The 16,646-nt window shown below is 52.5% G+C and overlaps 1 protein-coding gene across 6 annotated transcripts; it reads left to right on the forward strand.

Annotated features, from left to right (window-relative positions):
• Positions 1–29: 29 nt before the first annotated feature.
• Positions 30–16,632, forward strand: Camta2 (calmodulin binding transcription activator 2). 6 transcript variants are annotated; one of them, XM_052756437.1, is made up of 23 exons: positions 30–157; positions 1,587–1,681; positions 1,855–1,958; positions 2,782–2,849; positions 2,932–3,067; positions 3,602–3,688; positions 3,920–4,073; positions 4,347–4,481; positions 5,025–5,974; positions 6,896–7,022; positions 7,884–8,018; positions 10,580–10,695; positions 11,390–11,574; positions 11,876–11,954; positions 12,118–12,340; positions 12,667–12,968; positions 14,025–14,221; positions 14,455–14,638; positions 15,008–15,079; positions 15,170–15,190; positions 15,322–15,509; positions 15,667–15,741; positions 15,830–16,632. In XM_052756437.1, exons 2-23 carry the CDS (start codon positions 1,651–1,653, stop codon positions 15,891–15,893), a joined length of 3,633 nt encoding a protein of 1,210 aa, XP_052612397.1. In that variant the 5' UTR covers positions 30–157; positions 1,587–1,650; the 3' UTR covers positions 15,894–16,632. The 6 variants fall into 6 exon arrangements, with proteins under 6 accessions (XP_052612397.1, XP_052612399.1, XP_052612401.1 ...); XM_052756438.1 differs by having other exon boundaries at positions 31–157; positions 3,617–3,688; XM_052756439.1 differs by lacking the exon at positions 15,170–15,190.
• The last annotated feature ends 14 nt before the right edge of the window (positions 16,633–16,646 follow it).

The following is a 16,646-nucleotide window of genomic DNA, read 5'->3' on the forward strand; positions in this document are numbered from 1 at the left end:
GTGTGCTGACCCCAGGTTCCCTTCTCGACCCCGTTCCCTTAATTGGGAGGCCCCGCCCCGTGCGCACTGACGTCGAACGCCGCTGTCAGCCGGCGCTAGGGGGGGTCGGTTTGGGGTAGAATGGCCGCTGCCGCCGTCACCCGCGGGACCCCGGGAGGTAAGAGCCACGGCCTCTCGCCCGCCTCTCCACCCCCGCGCCAGGGGGCGCAGCTCCATGCGGTCCGGGTATGGAGCACGGCGCCGGGGACCACCGTCCCTCCTCCCTATTCGCCTCCACCTTGCTGCTTCCGTCCTCCTTCCCCGCGCCAGGGGGCGCCGCTAGGCGCAGGGCCCCATCACGGACCAGAGAGTGCGGGGATTGTCCCCCCCGACCCCGCACCGGGCTCCCGCACTGCCCCTTGCCCGCCAGGTGTTCATGAACTCTGTTCAGCTGCTTCTCCAGAACATCCGGGTTTGCGGGCGGGACCCTCCCACCTCGAAGAGTCAGTCTCCCAGGACCCCCGCCCCCTTTTGGGGGGGAGCATCCCACCCCCAGAGCCAGGCTGTCATAGACCTGAACCACCCTCGGGCCTGCAGTCTCATCCCTCTCTTGCTCTGCACCCTGGCAAACTGCCTAGCCAGGGCTGCGCACCTGCACCCTGTGGTGGACCCTATCCCAACCCTAGCCTCACTGCACACCACCGATCCTGAATGGGCTTCCGCCCCCTCTCCATCCCCGGACACCTGGCAGAGCCTCCTCCAGCTCCCATCTGTTCCCCAGGAGGGCGGAGGCTCAGGCTGGAGCCAGAGCAGTAGTAGAGGGAATATGGTTGGCTGGAGGTTGGGGAGATAGGAGTGTTGAGGTGAAGTGAAATGCTAGCTGCAAAGGGGAAGCCGGGATGTCCCACCCGGAAACTTGGTCCAACATGTCTACTCCAAATTCTCCCAGCTCATGACCGACCTGAGAGAGAGTAAGTGAGGTCAGTTATCAGATCTGCCCTTCCCCTTAGAAAAAAAATCAAATAGAGAAGCAACTCGGGGTGTGTCTTCTAGGGCCCAGCTTGTGACCAGCCTTACATCTGCTTTCCTCCTGCGTCCTGGTTGCCTTGCCAAGCCGCCTTCCAAGGACTAGAGCCCCAGCTCCCATGACTGGCCCACCCTTCGCCCCAGCCTTGCCCTCCCTTCCCAGATGCACCCTGAGTTCTCTTTCTGTTTGGTTTTTCCAAGGGGAAAGATCTAATAACTGACCTCACCTACTCTCTCCTTCAGGTTGGTCAGGGCCTGGGGGAATCTGGGTTAGACACGCAGGACCCAGCTTCCTGCCCTGGGGAATGCTCCAACATTGTCAGCCTCCCCCACTTATCTATCCCTTTCTTCCTGATCACTCTGTTCTGCCTTGCCTCCCCACTCGTGTGGGTTCCTGGCACTTATCTCTGGGTTCTCTTTCGTCTCTGTTCTCTGGTTCTGCTGTCACTCTCTGGTCCAGCCTTTTCTTTATCTCTCCCAGATATCAGGGCTGAGTTTTATAACCCCTGACCCCACCTCAGGCTTCTCATCTTGGATTAATACGGGGGCTTCTTCCATGACCTTGTTCTCTCCTTTCCCAGCACAGACTCCCCCTCCCCCCGGCCCCTCAGGCCGGGGGTGACCTTGCCCCCTGGAACCCTCACCATGAATACCAAGGACACCACTGAAGTTGCTGGTGAGTTCACAAAACAGGTCCCCAGTCTGGGCACAGTCTTCCGTGCTCCCGGGCTGTTCTTTGCTCCCTGCCTCTCTAGTCCAGGCTGCGGCCCTCCCCAGGGCCCTGGGTTCTAGTTGGCTCCTTTCCTCCAGATTGCCTCTAACAAAGCCCTCCCTTCTGGGTCCCTCTAGAGAACAGCCACCACCTGAAGATCTTCCTCCCCAAGAAACTGCTGGAGTGTCTTCCTCGATGCCCCCTGCTGCCTCCAGAGAGGCTCCGATGGAATACAAATGAGGTTTTCCTAGGGAGCATGGGGTTAGGGCCCCCCCCCCCCCCCGGCAAGTCCTAGTGGGCTGGAGGGTCAAGGGGGACCTGCCTATGTCTGTGGACACTCACTACTAAGCACTATTCTAGGTTTTGGGGATCACAGAATTACAAAGATTTGGACCTTATAGGAGTCCATTGCTCTTCGGTATAATCCATCCATATTAAAAACAACAGCTTAGGATTTCTTCATATTGAGCACCATGCTGTGCATCTCACATGTACTTTAGGCTTATAGGGCACCAATGTGAAGGATGTGATTGTTGGAGATATGTTCAGGAAGGGACCAATGAGCCCATCTGGCAGGACTAGTGGGTTGAATCTGAGTAAATAGTAGAAGTAATAGTTTGATACTTTGTCTGAAAGCCTTGGAGTCAGACCGAGAACCTGGAGTTCTTGTCAAGTGTCAAGCCATTGACCTTTTTCAGAAAGGGTCGCTGGGAAAGTACCTAATATGAACAAAAGATAAACTTGAAGCTGGCACCGTGGTATAGGATCCAGTAGGGAGAGAGAGAAAAGAGGTTAGGTTGGGTTTTTTTTGTTATTTGTTTTTCTTCTCCTGGTACTTGAACCTGGGGCCTTGCACTTACTAAACAAGCCCTGTCTTTTTCTATTATAGAACTACATCCCTAGCCCAAGGTTAGGTTTCATCTGAGATAGAGAACCTGCTATTTTTAAGAGGGCTGTGAGACCTTTACCTGTAAGAGTCTTACAGTAGATGCCACACCTCTGCAGAGGCCCCGAGCCAATGACCAAGGGTGGGGGGGGTGACCCGAGTGTTTCCTCTCCTCCAGGAGATCGCATCCTACCTGATCACCTTTGAGAAACATGAGGAATGGCTCTCTTGTGCCCCGAAGACAAGGTGCGAAGGTTCTCCAATTTGAAGACTGACAGGAATCCTGGGTGGTGCTCACAAAACTCAAGCGTCCCCGTCCTCCTTCCAGGCCTCAGAATGGCTCCATTATCCTCTACAATCGGAAGAAGGTGAAATACCGGAAGGATGGTTACCTTTGGAAGAAACGGAAGGATGGGAAGACCACACGAGAGGACCACATGAAACTCAAGGTCCAGGGCATGGAGGTAAGAGCATCAGACAGCCACCCACCTGCCCTCGGCCACACTCCAGCCCGGCAGGCAAGGTCTGGGGACCTTGTCTGCCTCTCCTGCTCACTTATCTTCTCCCATCACTGTGGATCAGCTGACTGATGGCTGAGCTCACTCTGAGCTTCCCATTTGCCCTCCGTGACCCAGCCTTATGGCACCAGTGTACAGTCCCCTCGTGTTCCTTGCATTTCCCTCAGGGGTCCAGTAGTGATGCTCTGAACACAGGCTTCTCTTCCCAAACCCCTGTTCTTCTGCACTTCCTCTCTGCCCTTAGATTTCTTCCCCAAATCTCAAGTTGGGCCCTTTTTTGTAAGCCCCCCAGCTCCTCTGTTCTCTTCTCTCTCTCTGTCCCGTAACCATGACTTAAGGGCTGCCGGAATTTGGGAGGGGTGGGAAGAAGGTGGGGGTAGGGAGAGGGCTGAAGAGGAACTGGTGGAAAGATTGGGATTCCTGCGAAGGGACTGAACAGAGGAAGAGTTGGGGAGCAGACTAGCCCTCCCCCCACCCCAGCCTGTCTCCTGGCAGTGTCTCTATGGCTGCTACGTTCACTCTTCCATCGTCCCCACATTCCATCGGCGCTGCTACTGGCTGCTCCAGGTAAGGACTGAGGACTCAGGGAGCCAGAGTTCTGCCTCTTTGAGGAGCATGGGGTCTGAAAAGATGGAGTGGGATAGGTTCTGAGTGGGAGAAGCAGAAAGAAGATTAGGGATAGAACGTGATAGAAGCTGGGGGTGACTAGAATTGGGGGTAATGCTCAGAAGAAAGTGAGGACTAGGAAGCTGAGCCCCTGACTCCTCGCCCTCATGGCTGTCCTCTGTGTGCTCTCAGAACCCTGACATCGTCCTTGTACACTACCTGAATGTCCCAGCCCTAGAGGATTGTGGAAAGGGCTGTAGCCCCATCTTCTGCTCCATCAGTAGCGACCGGCGGGAGTGGCAGAAGTGGTCACGTGAGGAGCTATTGGGACAGCTAAAGCCCATGTGTAAGGACCAAGCATGGATCGAGCTCTAAGGGAGAGGGAGTGGAGCTTCCCAAAAGCACTAGGGTTCCATGCCCAAACCCTGTGGGTAACTATTTCCCTCTAAGTCCTGTTTGGACACTAGACACAGACTGTACAGTCTGAGATGTGGAATGTGGAGAGGGGTGAAAAGCAGCTGTGAGCTGTATGTCTGAGCAGTTTTAAGTTCAGCATGTCAGGGCTTTAGAGGGGCCGTCAAGGTCCATCTCATGGTGTTTCCCCCAAAATCTCCTGTAGTTCATGGCATCAAGTGGAGCTATGGGAATGGGTCAGAGGAATTCTCTGTGGAACAGTTGGTGCAACAGATCTTGGATACCCACCCAACCAAGCCAGCACCCCGAACCCATGCTTGTCTCTGTAGTGGGGGCCTTGGTAAGTGATGCCTGACTATGGAACTCTTTTCCCATTTAGCCACATTGCTTAATAACCATCTTGATGGAATTTGCATACTAATTTGCAAGTCTTTGCATGTCCAGAAAGATGGGCCAGATGAGCAAAGAACTTCCTTTCTGGTAGCACTGGCCCCAGAAATGTATACGCTACAGTCCTGGCAGTCCATAACTCTCCTGCCTACTACTTTTCGTAATTCCTGCCCCCTCCCACCCCACACCGCCAATCACACTCAGCCTCAGTTAGCTTTGATCCTATTTAGTACCCCTTGGTTCTTTTGGCCCTTTGCTCTGCTTTTACCCTCAGCCACTGCCTCAAACCAGGGCTCCTCCCCTACTGTGTTCCTCCAGTCCTGTTTATTTTGAGAAGAAACTGAAGGGAGGGGGTGACTCTCTTCTGATGCCTCCCAGTGGTCATAATCAGTATTACACTTTAGGTTTACTTAAGTCGGGGACAGGGGCTTCCAGGAAGAGACTGCGGGAAAAGGCTGTAGCCTTCTCTTCTTCCTCCTCCTCTCCATTGCAGGTTCCGGGAGCCTTACCCACAAATGCAGCAGCACGAAACACCGCATCATCTCTCCCAAAGTGGAGCCCCGAGCTTTAACCCTGGCCCCTGTGCCCCACTCCCGGCCCCCTGAGCCTCCACCCCTCATAGCGCCTCTTCCCCCGGAGCTCCCCAAGGCACATACCTCCCCATCTTCCTCTTCTTCCTCTTCCTCCTCCTCCTCCTCCTCAGGATTTGCAGAACCCCTAGAGATCAGACCTAGCCCTCCTACCTCTCGAGGGGGTTCCTCCAGGGGAGGCACTGCCATCCTCCTCCTGACAGGGCTAGAGCAGCGTGCTGGGGGCCTGACACCCACCAGGCACTTGGCTCCCCAGGCTGAACCTAGACCTTCCGTGAGCTTGGCGGTGGTGGTAGGTTCTGAACCTTCCGCCCCGCCAGCTCCTCCCAGCCCTGCCTTTGACCCTGATCGTTTTCTCAACAGCCCCCAAAGGGGCCAGACATACGGAGGGGGCCAAGGAGTAAACCCAGACTTCCCTGAGGCAGAAGGCACTCACACTCCCTGTCCTGCCCTGGAACCTGCCGCTGCCCTGGAGCCCCAGGCAGCTGCTCGAGGTCTCCCTTCACAGTTGGGAGCAAGCGGGAGAAGAGGAAACCAGTTCTTTATCCAGGATGATGATAGCGGGGAGGAAATCAAGGGCCAGGGAACTGTGCCACCTGTACCTTCACCCCCTCCTTCATCCCCGTCCTCACCTGCTGCCTTGCAGCCATCAGGCAGGGTAGCAAGAGGAGAAGCCTTGTTCGGGGGCCCTGGTGGCACCAGTGAGCTAGAGCCCTTCAGTCTTTCATCATTCCCAGACCTTATGGGAGAACTCATCAGTGATGAAGCTCCAAACATCCCTGCCCCGACCCCCCAGCTCTCTCCTACTCTAAACACCATCACAGACTTCTCCCCAGAGTGGTCCTACCCAGAGGTGAGTCTTGGGTTTTTCTTCTCCCATTTGTTTTCCGATTTCTCAAAATGAATGTTATTAACTCTTACCCCATGGCCTGTGACCTGCTTTCTCTCAGTTTTCATGGCTTTTGTGTGTTTGTTTTTAATGTTAGGGATCAAACCCAGCTTGTAAGGCCTGTATTCTGCTGCTAGGCGATCTACCACGTCCTTCATCCTCCTGGTTCTCCTAACCTTAACTTTTATGTAAACTGTATGTCCGTAGTCCTTGTCCACGTACCTTTCCCCATCCCCCCTTCCATGTGTTGTCGTGGTTTTGAGAGCCCCTTCCGGGACTTCATTCTCTTGGTGACTGTTTGAAGGGGGGCCACTGATCCTAGAGAAAAGAATATACAGTGAGATGTGACTTCAGACTCTGGGCAGCTGGAAGTCTGTGGTCAGCAGTGGAGAAGTTCTACTTTACTTCAAGAGGGGAAGGGGGACTGCAGTGGAGTGAGGTCGTCCAGCAGCACAACTTTCTGATGTCAGTTATCCGATACTCTTGGGGAGGTCCTGACTTCTGTTTCTTGGTAGATTCAGAATATTCTAGCAAAAGGCTGAGGGTGTAGCTCAGTGGTAGAACACCTGCCTAGCATGTACAAGGCCATGGGCTGGATCATCAGCACTGGGGAAAGATTTTTTTACTGGGCATGGCAGTGCACGCTACTAGGAGACAGCAGCCAGGTGATCAGGAATTCAAGGCCATCCTTGGCTACATAGTAACTTTGAGGCCAGCCTAAGCTACATGAAATTCTTTAAAAAAGAAAAAGAAAATTAGTTCTGATGAGATAAATAACCACGTGACAGAAAGATTGAACCCCTAGACTCTAGCACAGGACCTGCCACACAGTAGTAATTTCTAAGGCTCTAACTCCAGTCATGTGGCTCTGACTTCTGTCTGCAGGGTGGGGTCAAGGTGCTCATCACAGGCCCTTGGACGGAGGCCGCAGAGCATTACTCCTGTGTCTTTGATCACATCGCAGTACCAGCCTCGCTTGTCCAGCCTGGTGTCTTACGCTGCTACTGTCCTGGTATGGAGATTGGGAACAATAGGGTCCTCTACACCAACCCGGGGAGAAAGTTCATCAGCCATATGTACCTATTGAATTAAAATGAAATAGAATTTAAAATTCATTTCCTCAGGCACACTGACCATATTTCAAGTGCTTAACCACCACACATTCTAGGACTGCCACGATGAGCAGGTTAGATGTAGAACATTCTCGTCACTATAGAAAGCTCTTCTGCACAGGACGGGTCTAGACTGACTTCCCGTCTTTTGCCACCACCCTTCTCTTCAACCTAGCACTCAACAGTTGTCTTCCTTGGGAGACTCCAGGATGGCAGTATCGTTGTTTGGGAGAGTATTCTCTCCTAGTCTCCACAGCCCTGGTCAACCATGTGTGAAGGAAAAGGGGAAATAAGACCAGAGAGGCTGGGAATTGGGAGAAAAGTCTCAGGCCCTGGTCTTGAGGTTGAGGCCTGGTGGTTTTATCCTTGGGGTGATAGGCATTGAGACTCTGGATACAGCTCTTACTGGATACTGCTGGTGAACAGACAGCTTCCCTTTCCTGCATTTTAGTAAGGGTCATGACCTCTGAACTCTGGTCTAAAGGATTAAAGGAGGTAACCACCATCATGTTTGCTGAGCAATACCCTTAACTCAGCGTCTACAGCCAATAATGCTCTAGTGCAAAGATGGTGTTAAGTTCTTGAGTAAATAGTCTCCTCTCCCTGTGAGTGCAAAGGCTGCCCACTGAACCTAGGGGTCTCTTGGCCCCCCAGCAAGGGGACGGGAAAAACATGGACTAATCATCACTGGCTCTGATACAGCTAATCAGCCAGGAAAGGAGCCGGGCAAAGAGCCCTTCTTCCTGACCTGTTCTCCCCAGCCCACGAGGTAGGGCTGGTGTCTTTGCAGGTGGCAGGGCGGGAGGGGCCCCTCTCTGCTTCTGTGCTCTTTGAGTATCGAGCCCGCCGATTCCTGTCTCTGCCTAGTACACAGCTTGACTGGTTGTCACTGGATGGTAAGTACTGAGCCCTTTGACCCAAGGTCTTAGGCATGACGTGTTTGAGTATGACATGCTTCCTCTATCTTTCAGGGCCACCATTAAAGCCCACTGTTACTACTGTTGCCATTGGTCGTGTGTGTGTGTGTGTGTGTGTGTGTGTGTGTGTTTAGTGTTTTTTAGAAAGGGTCATGCTATGCAGCCCTGGTTAGCTTGGAACTTCTTTGTGGATCAAGCTGGCCTAAAACTTGCCGCTTTCTTCTTGCCCTGCCTCCCAGAGTGCTGGGATTTACAGGCATGTGCCACCATGCTCAGCTCCATGGTGTTTTGTTTTGTTTCATTTTGTTTTGTTTTTTGAGACAGGGTTTCTCTGTGTGGCCCTGGCTGTCCTGGAACTCACTCTGTAGACCAGGCTGGCCTCGAATTCAGAGATGCACTTGCCTCTGCCTCCCAAGTCCTGGGATTAAAAGTGTGTGCCACCATTGGCTTTTTAAATTTTTTTATCTTTTTTTGGCATTGGTCATTTTTTTTAATGTGATAGCAAACTGTCCTTATTCCTGTGAATTTGGGAGCTAGCTTTTTTTTTAATATGTATGGGTGTTTTGCCTACATATGTGTCTGTGTACCCCCCAGAGGCCAGAAGAGGGCATCAACTGGAGTTACACCCATTGAAAACCACAATGTGGGTGCTGGGAATCAAACAGGGTCTTCTGGAAGAGTAGCCATTATACTTAAGATGACCTTGAGTCTCCTCTCCAGCCCCTTGTTTGTTTCTTGGCAGGATCTCATATAGTCTAGGCCAGCCTCAAACTCACTAGTTGTGTATACTTGTAATTCTAGCTACTCTGGAGGTCGGAGTAGGAGGATCTCAAGTTTGAGGTCTCCAGGCTGAAAATATGGTTCAGTATTTAAGAGCACTAAGTACTCTTGCAGAGGACCCAGGTTTGATTCCCGGCATCTACAGGATGCCTCATGACCATCTGTAACTCCAGTTCCAGGGGACTGAATGCCCTCTTCTGACCTCTCTGGGCATCAGGCACACAAATGATGCACAGATATACATGCAGAACACTCATACACATAAAATAAAAAGTAAAAGAAAGAAAACTATAGGTCCTTTATTTTTATGTTTTTCTTTTGGATGGTAAAGATGTATTCATTATAGGAATGACTTGGAAATTAAAGAAAAACACGCGCAGAGAAATGGAAATGTGTAATACTATTGACAGGGCTATTACTAAAGTGCCCTCTCTTACACATACAGGCATGCATACATCTATACGCTGGTGTGCGTTTTAGTCGGTCCCGTTTCAGCTCCTTCTACTTGTCTTTCCTGGGCTTGGAGAACTCCACCTGGCCCTGCTGCTTCCTCACCACGGTGTACTTTTCTCTGTCGCTTCTCGGTTCTTCTCAGTTCTACTGTCATCCCTGCCATCCCTCCTCCTCCCAGAGGCTTTCCTTCCTGCTCCTGCCTCACTCCCGGGTGGTCATGCTTGTCACACAGCCTGAGCAGGTGTGTTGGGTTGTCTGTGATTTTAATCGACCTATCTTTGGACCTCGATAGCATTCTCAGTTTTGCTTTATCCTGCTCTGGCAGATCATCACTCTGTTTTTCTCTTTTAGAAAATCTTCATGCCATCTCTCTGCTGGGTCTTCTCTCTTCCCAGTTTTCTTTGAACTTTATCTGGTCTTGCCTATTTTCTTTTCTAATTGCTTGGTTGGGACTTTCCTGGATCTGTTCCCCTCTCTGTCCTGCGTTTCTGCTCATCATCCCCTTCTATCACGGCATTGTGGAACATGCCCAGTCTTCACTATTGTCCTGTGCCTGTTTTCTCTAGGCTCTGGTTCCCTCTCACTTCCTTTCCTTGTCCTTATTTGATCTCAAGAGGGAACAGATACAGCTTGTGTTTGTGCATGCATAAGTGTGTGTGTGTGTGTGTGTGTGTGTGTGTGTGTGTGTGTGTGTGTGGAGTTGAGAGGAGGGAGAGTGAACACGGCTATCCATCTCTATCACCTTCACTTCCCAACCATCCTCTGTGGACAGCTATAGAGGATCTACTGGAGTAGGTGATGCTTTTCAAGCTATAGTCTTCTAGTTCTTTGGGGGTAGTGGTTAACCTAGAAGGGGGACCTTGGAGTATTTCAGTTCATCGTGGGGACAAAGGCAGTATCTGGAACAAGAACTTAGGGTACATTCTGTTTAGGAAAAGGCTGGAGGAGGACATGCCAATATGTGGCTTGGTTAACTGAGAACTGGATGGGCACAGGGGAATTCCTGATACCTCTGTCTTGAAGGAAACAGCCTTGGTTCTTAATCCTGGTTTTAGTCTATGCATGAGATTAACAGCCCTAGTTCAAGAGCTGAGTCTTCCTGGTGAGTTCTATGTAGATGAGTGGGTAAGGAGGATGTTGTGTAGGGGAAGAGAAAGTTTGATCATCCCATTATTCATCCCCCAGATCTTGTGGATAATAATATATATATTATATCTATCTATAATATATCTATATATAATAACACGAGTAGTGTTACTAGTGTCACCTAGATCCTGTCCACTCAGCCTCTCGTGCCCACCCCACAGACAGCCAGTTCCGGATGTCCATCCTGGAGCGGCTGGAGCAAATGGAGAAGCGGATGGCAGAGATTGCAGCAGCTGGGCAGGCACCTGGCCAGGGTCCAGAGGCTCCTCCAATTCAGGTACTTCTCCAACAAAGACTGGTCTACAGTGGGGATCACTGGATCTCCACAGGGAGAGTGGTTCTAGTATGTGACGCTCCTCACTCACCTATCCCCAGCCTGTCTCATCAGCGGTACCCTTCTTCCTGGTATCACCTTGCTGCCACCCCCACTCTGTGGCAAGAGTGGCTATTCTGGGCGCCCTCTCAGCATGACAGGCTTCGGACTATTTCTGATCTGAAGAAGGGTGGAGGTGAAGGTGAGGGTGGAAGAGGAATCAGGAATGTTGGGCCTAAGGGCTCTGTGGGTTCTGAGTCTCTGAAGGAAAAGGGCTGGGGGCTTAGAGAAGCCTCTGGCTCCTGCGGGAGAAAAACCATCTGTGGACATGGCACCAGTCAGTGCTAGTATGGAAGCACAACATGGCAGTGGTGTGTAAGGTCAGCTCCAGAAGTGCTAGGAGTGAGCTGAGGGGTTGGGGATAGTGAGGCCACATAGGGACTCAAACTGTGGGAACTAGCCATCTACAGTGGTAGTGCGAACCTGGAGTGGGAAAGGTGGTTTTGTGTGCCTGTGTGTGTGTGTGTGTGTGTGTGTGTGTGTGTGTGTGTGTGTGTGTGTGTAGAGAAAGAGACAGAGAGAACTAAAAGCTGAAGCTGGGAAGATAACCTGCAGGACCAAATATCCAAATCTCTGCATATGGGTGTGTGTACTGCAGGATGAAGGCCAGGGCCCTGGTTTCGAGGCACGTGTGGTGGTCTTGGTAGAGAGCATGATCCCACGTTCCACTTGGAGGGATCCTGAACGTTTGATCCACAGAAGCCCCTTCCGGGGCATGAGCCTTCTGCATCTGGCTGCTGCCCAGGGCTACGCTCGACTCATTGAGACTCTGAGCCAGTGGCGGTGAGCAGGGGCAGCCAGGGTTGGGGGAGTGCTGGGGGAAGCGGGGGCACTGGGCAACTATTGAGACTGAAGCACCAGAGGGTAAGAACTTGGATCTCTGCCTGGAAGGATCTGGGTCACTGTGGGAAGGTGTGCACTCAGGAAGATTGGCGTTTGGAGGACTCCTAATATCCTGACTTAAGACACTGACTTCTTGACCAACTTAAGTTGACAGTCACTTCCAGCCCTTCTGCTTCTAATGTCCCTACTTTGTCCCATTTTTTCCCCCCTGACTGGGCTTTCTTGTTACCCTAACCTCTAGGAGTGTGGAAACTGGAAGCTTGGACTTAGAGCAAGAGGTTGACCCGCTCAACGTGGACCATTTCTCTTGCACCCCTCTGGTGAGGATGTTGTTTCCATGTTCCCTCAGGGCAATAAGCAATGGGAAAGGATGCTTCGAAGGAATGATCCTTTGAGGAATGCAGGGAAATACCAGGGTGGGCCAGGGCCTGAGGACTGGCTCCCTGGAAAAGGACAGGCCTCACCTCCACCTTCTCTCCTAAGATGTGGGCCTGTGCTCTGGGACACTTAGAAGCTGCTGTGCTCCTTTTCTGTTGGAACCGACAAGCGCTGAGCATTCCTGACTCTCTGGGCCGTCTACCCCTATCTGTGGCCCATTCTCGGGGTCATGTGCGCCTCGCCCGCTGCCTTGAGGAACTGCAGAGACAGGAGCCTTCAGTTGAGCACCCACTTGCTCTATCTCCACCCTCCTCTAGCCCAGACACTGGTGAGAGCTTTGGGTCTTTTCAGAGGCATGTGGCCAAAAAATGTCCAGAGTGAAGCAAAGGGTGAGAGTGAGGGAGAGAGACAGGGATGGGAGAGAACAGGACCCAGAACAGGCGGGGAAGGTGCTGGAGAGCTGCTCTAGCAGAGGACCCGGGTTCGGTTCCCAGCACCCACATAGTACCTCACAATGGACATATATTTGGGGGAAAAAAGATCTCATACATAAAACAAGTCTTAAAGGGCTGAGAAACTGAGATGAGCTGAGTTGAGAGACTGGAGGGTAGCCTGCAGCTCCCGCTATCCTTACCCATTCCGCTCTCCTCTCAGGTCTGAGCAGCGTCTCTTCACCCTCCGAGTTGTCAGATGGTACCTTCTCTGTCACATCAGCCTACTCAAGTGCCCCAGATGGCAGTCCTCCTCCGGCTCCTCTGCTGGCCTCTGAAATGACTGTGGAGATGATCCCAGGCCAGCTTTCTTCTGGTGCCCCCGAGACACCCTTACTCCTCATGGACTATGAAGCCACTAACTCCAAAGAGTCTGTTCCCTCCCTTTCTGGCCTCCCACTAGCCCAGAGGGATGCAGCTCCTCCAGAGGATGTTGACAGTCCACCAGCTGTGGATGTGATCCCGGTACTATTTATGTTGATGGGATTAGACTTATAAAGGCTAGGAATGGAGTGAGGTGCAGAGGTGGGGTGACACCGATTTCCATGAAGCAGAATCAGCCTGGCTTCAGCTTTAGAAGAAAGACCATTTACTATTTGGACAGAGGTATAGGACCCTTTGCTTAGTTCCTTCCAGACTCTATGATTCCACAGTCATGAGGTGGAAGAGGTTAAGAATTCTGGGGAGTATCTTCACTTAGAACTGTACTGTTGCAATTACCTGTCAACCCATGAAAGGTTCTTTTGTTTTTTCCAAGACAGGGTCTCACTGTATAGTTCAGGTGTCCTGGAACTCACTCTGTAGATGGGCCTCAAACTCAGAGATCTGCCTGCCTCAGCCTCCCGAGTGCTGGAATTAAAGGTGTGGGCCACATGCCGGGAGGTGAATCTTCAAGTATAGATAAGTGCTAGGACCTGTGGATATACTGGCTTTAGAAAGACAGAGTATAACTGTACAAAAAACAAGAAATCCATCTCAGGAAGCAGGGGCAGGAGGATCTCTGTGAGTTCCAGGACAGCCAGAGCTACATAGTGAGACAATGTCTCAAAACCAAACCAAACCCAAACCTCCACAAAGGCAGCATCATGGATTATGGCCCAGCAGGAAGTGCTATGTGCCTCACAGCTCTGTTCACCAGAGTGTTCTGTGGTTAAGACCTTGGCTGAGAGTGTTCTGTGGTTAAGACCTTGGCTGGTTCTTGGAGACCTGAGGTGGAGTGGGCTACACCTGTGGAGGTAGAGGTTGGTCGGGTGGCATGGAGCAGGTCCAAGAGGGACAGTGGGTAAGGAGGAAGGGTGCTAAGATCTTCATCCTTCACATCTTATGTTCTCCACAACGTCAGCATGGAGGGCTGTGTCCCTCAAAGGGCATCAGTCAGAAAGAATGAGCAATTTCAGTTCAGAATCAGTGAACAGAAAAGCAGTTCCTGTGCCTGATGTTACCTAGAAAGATGAAGGAGTCGGGGGGTGGCTTAAGGCTGTGCTCAAACACCAAAGAGTTCACACATCCCTCTTCATCCAGGTGGACATGATCTCACTAGCCAAGCAGATCATCGAGGCCACACCAGAGCGGATTAAACGAGAGGACTTCTCGGGGTTACCTGAAGCTGGAGCCTCACCGAGGGAGCAGACAGGCACCGTGGGGCTCAGTGAGACCATGTCCTGGCTAGCCAGTTACCTGGAGAACGTGGACCATTTCCCCAGCTCAGCCCCTACTAGGTGACCAGCTCAGAACAAAGCCTCCAGATTCTTTTTCAGAGAAAGATGGGAGGGAGGAAGCGGGCCCCCTGGCGGAGGCCCTGGGTGTTCGGGAAGGGACCTGAGCTGCTTGATAAACTCTGGAGTCACTCTCTTTAGACTCTGTCGCTGAAGATCATCCTCAAAGGCCACCTCCAGCTGGGATAGGAGGGATTTAAGATGCTCCGTGATATCCTTTTCCTTATCCCCCACAGTGAACTGCCCTTTGAGCGAGGTCGCCTAGCTGTCCCTCCAGCGCCTTCCTGGGCAGAGTTCCTCTCGGCATCCACCAGTGGCAAGATGGAAAGTGACTTTGCCCTGCTGACACTCTCCGATCACGAGCAGCGGGAACTGTATGAGGCAGCCCGCGTCATCCAGACGGCCTTCCGGAAGTACAAGGTCAGACAGACGGACAGCCCTGGGTCTCAGGGTAAATCAGTCTCCAGCCAGCGAAGACTGTGGGCTCCCAGTGCTTTTGCAGCAAGAGCACTCATCCAGAGGCCTTAAACGGGTCTAAGAAAGGACCAAGGGGCGGGTACTTGCCACCAAGCCTGACAACCTAGCTTTGATCCCTGGAATTCGCAGTGGAAGAGGGCTGACACGGTCAGGATGTCCTCTCATGTCCGCACACAGGCATGCCCATCCATATACATACACAAAAGAAAGAAATATAAAAACCAGCACGTTTTAAGGAGGGGACCTCGGGAGGAAGTCTACGAGGTGGGCAGTGAGATGCTGAGATGAGGAGGCTTCGTTTTCTTCCCTTAGGGCCGGAGGTTGAAGGAGCAGCAGGAGGTAGCCGCAGCTGTGATCCAACGTTGTTACCGGAAGTACAAGCAGGTTAGAGCCTTCTGTCAAAAGTATACACATCCACCCAGTCTAACCAAGTCCCTGTGCTGAGAGCCCTAACTTCCCCTCTCTCTCCACAAGCTGACCTGGATTGCACTTAAGGTATTAGGCATGAGATCTGGGCGTGAGTGTCGGTTAGAGAAAGGGATCTGCAGCCACCTAAGGGTGACCGACAGGGGTTTGGGTTTCTGTCCCTCCATTTCGGCTTCTGTCCCCTCTCTCCTTCCCTGCAGTTTGCACTCTATAAGAAAATGACTCAGGCGGCCATCCTGATTCAGAGCAAGTTCCGAAGCTACTATGAACAGAAGCGGTTTCAGCAGAGCCGCAGGGCAGCAGTACTTATCCAGCAGCACTACCGTTCCTACCGCCGCAGGCCAGGGCCTGCTCACCGGCCCTCAGGCCCCCTGCCGGCCCGAAACAAGTAGGGACCGCCCCTCCTGCCTCTCCAGCCCTCTGCTTACCTCTTTGATAAGGCCCACTCTGTTCTCTTCCTGCCTGGCTGCCTTTCCCTACAATGGTCTCAAGGTGGGGGGCTGGGGATGCCTGAGTTCTATGAGGTCTCTCTCTTCTCCCACCAGGGGCTCCTTTCTCACCAAGAAGCAGGACCAGGCAGCCCGGAAAATAATGAGGTTCCTGCGGCGCTGCCGACACAGGTTCTAATCCCTTACCTGGCTGGATCTCTACCCCGTCACCTTTTCTTTATCCACTACTCTCCTCTGACTCCGCTCTGTGTCTCCACAGGATGAGGGAACTGAAGCAGAACCAGGAGCTGGAAGGGCTGCCTCAGCCAGGACTGGCCACCTGACCTCTCCACCGCCTTTCTCCACACCCTGGGGGCCCCTGGCTGTCTTAACAAGGAGAAGGCTTTCGGGACTAGGGGAGCCCCCTGTCGGCAGCTTTTTCTCCTTCACCTTCTTGGGAGCCCTTTGTAGAACCCCTGCCCCTTTCCCCAGCCTTAGTCCCACACTTTGCCTCCCTTCTGGTCGTGCCTCCTCTTTTAGTCCCTGGCTCCAGAAGACCCACGCCCCACATATCTGCATCTTCAGCTGTGACCTACGGAGCCCTGCCTGCACCTTCTCCATAACCCCGCTCCTGCCTGCACCTGACTAGGACCTTCCTGACTTGCCTTATTTATTTGTTCGACGAGTCTATGATGAATGTATCCGCCTCGGTCCCCACCACTGCCTTCGCTGCGCGCGCCCTCGTGTTTCAGGGGTGACTCTGCCCCACCCTGACTCCGCATGTTTGCGTCTGTTTCCTCCTTTCCCGGCCCTGTCTTCCCCATCACCCTGACTCTGGCCACCCACCTCGGGTTCCAAAGAGGAGGGGGTGTACATAGGATCGCGAGGCGGAGTCCCGCTCCCGTGGGGAGGGGTTTGTACATACTGTAACATACAGAGTATAGTGAAGAATCTATTTAAGGCGCTGCGCGGCCGGGCGTCTGGTTCCCTGGCGCGGCGGGGGCCCCCGGCTGGCTCCACGAGCACTTTCTACTTGTGCATGGGCTTGGTTTATACGAACTGCCATTAAACATCTCTGCACCAGCTAGCCTCCGGCC

Source organism: Peromyscus californicus, unplaced genomic scaffold (genome assembly GCF_007827085.1).
Source record: "Peromyscus californicus insignis strain IS unplaced genomic scaffold, ASM782708v3 Scaffold_3__1_contigs__length_106647218, whole genome shotgun sequence".
Classification (NCBI taxonomy): domain Eukaryota; kingdom Metazoa; phylum Chordata; class Mammalia; order Rodentia; family Cricetidae; genus Peromyscus; species Peromyscus californicus.

Bases quoted from the DNA above. Each gene is read 5' to 3' on its own strand.
- Camta2 (XM_052756437.1), top strand. From the start codon at position 1,651: ATGAATACCAAGGACACCACTGAAGTTGCTG. The intron at 8,019-10,579 runs GTAAGTACTGAG...CCCACCCCACAG, and splicing joins TGACTGGTTGTCACTGGATG to ACAGCCAGTTCCGGATGTCC. The intron at 15,510-15,666 runs GTAGGGACCGCC...TTCTCCCACCAG, and splicing joins CCCCTGCCGGCCCGAAACAA to GGGCTCCTTTCTCACCAAGA.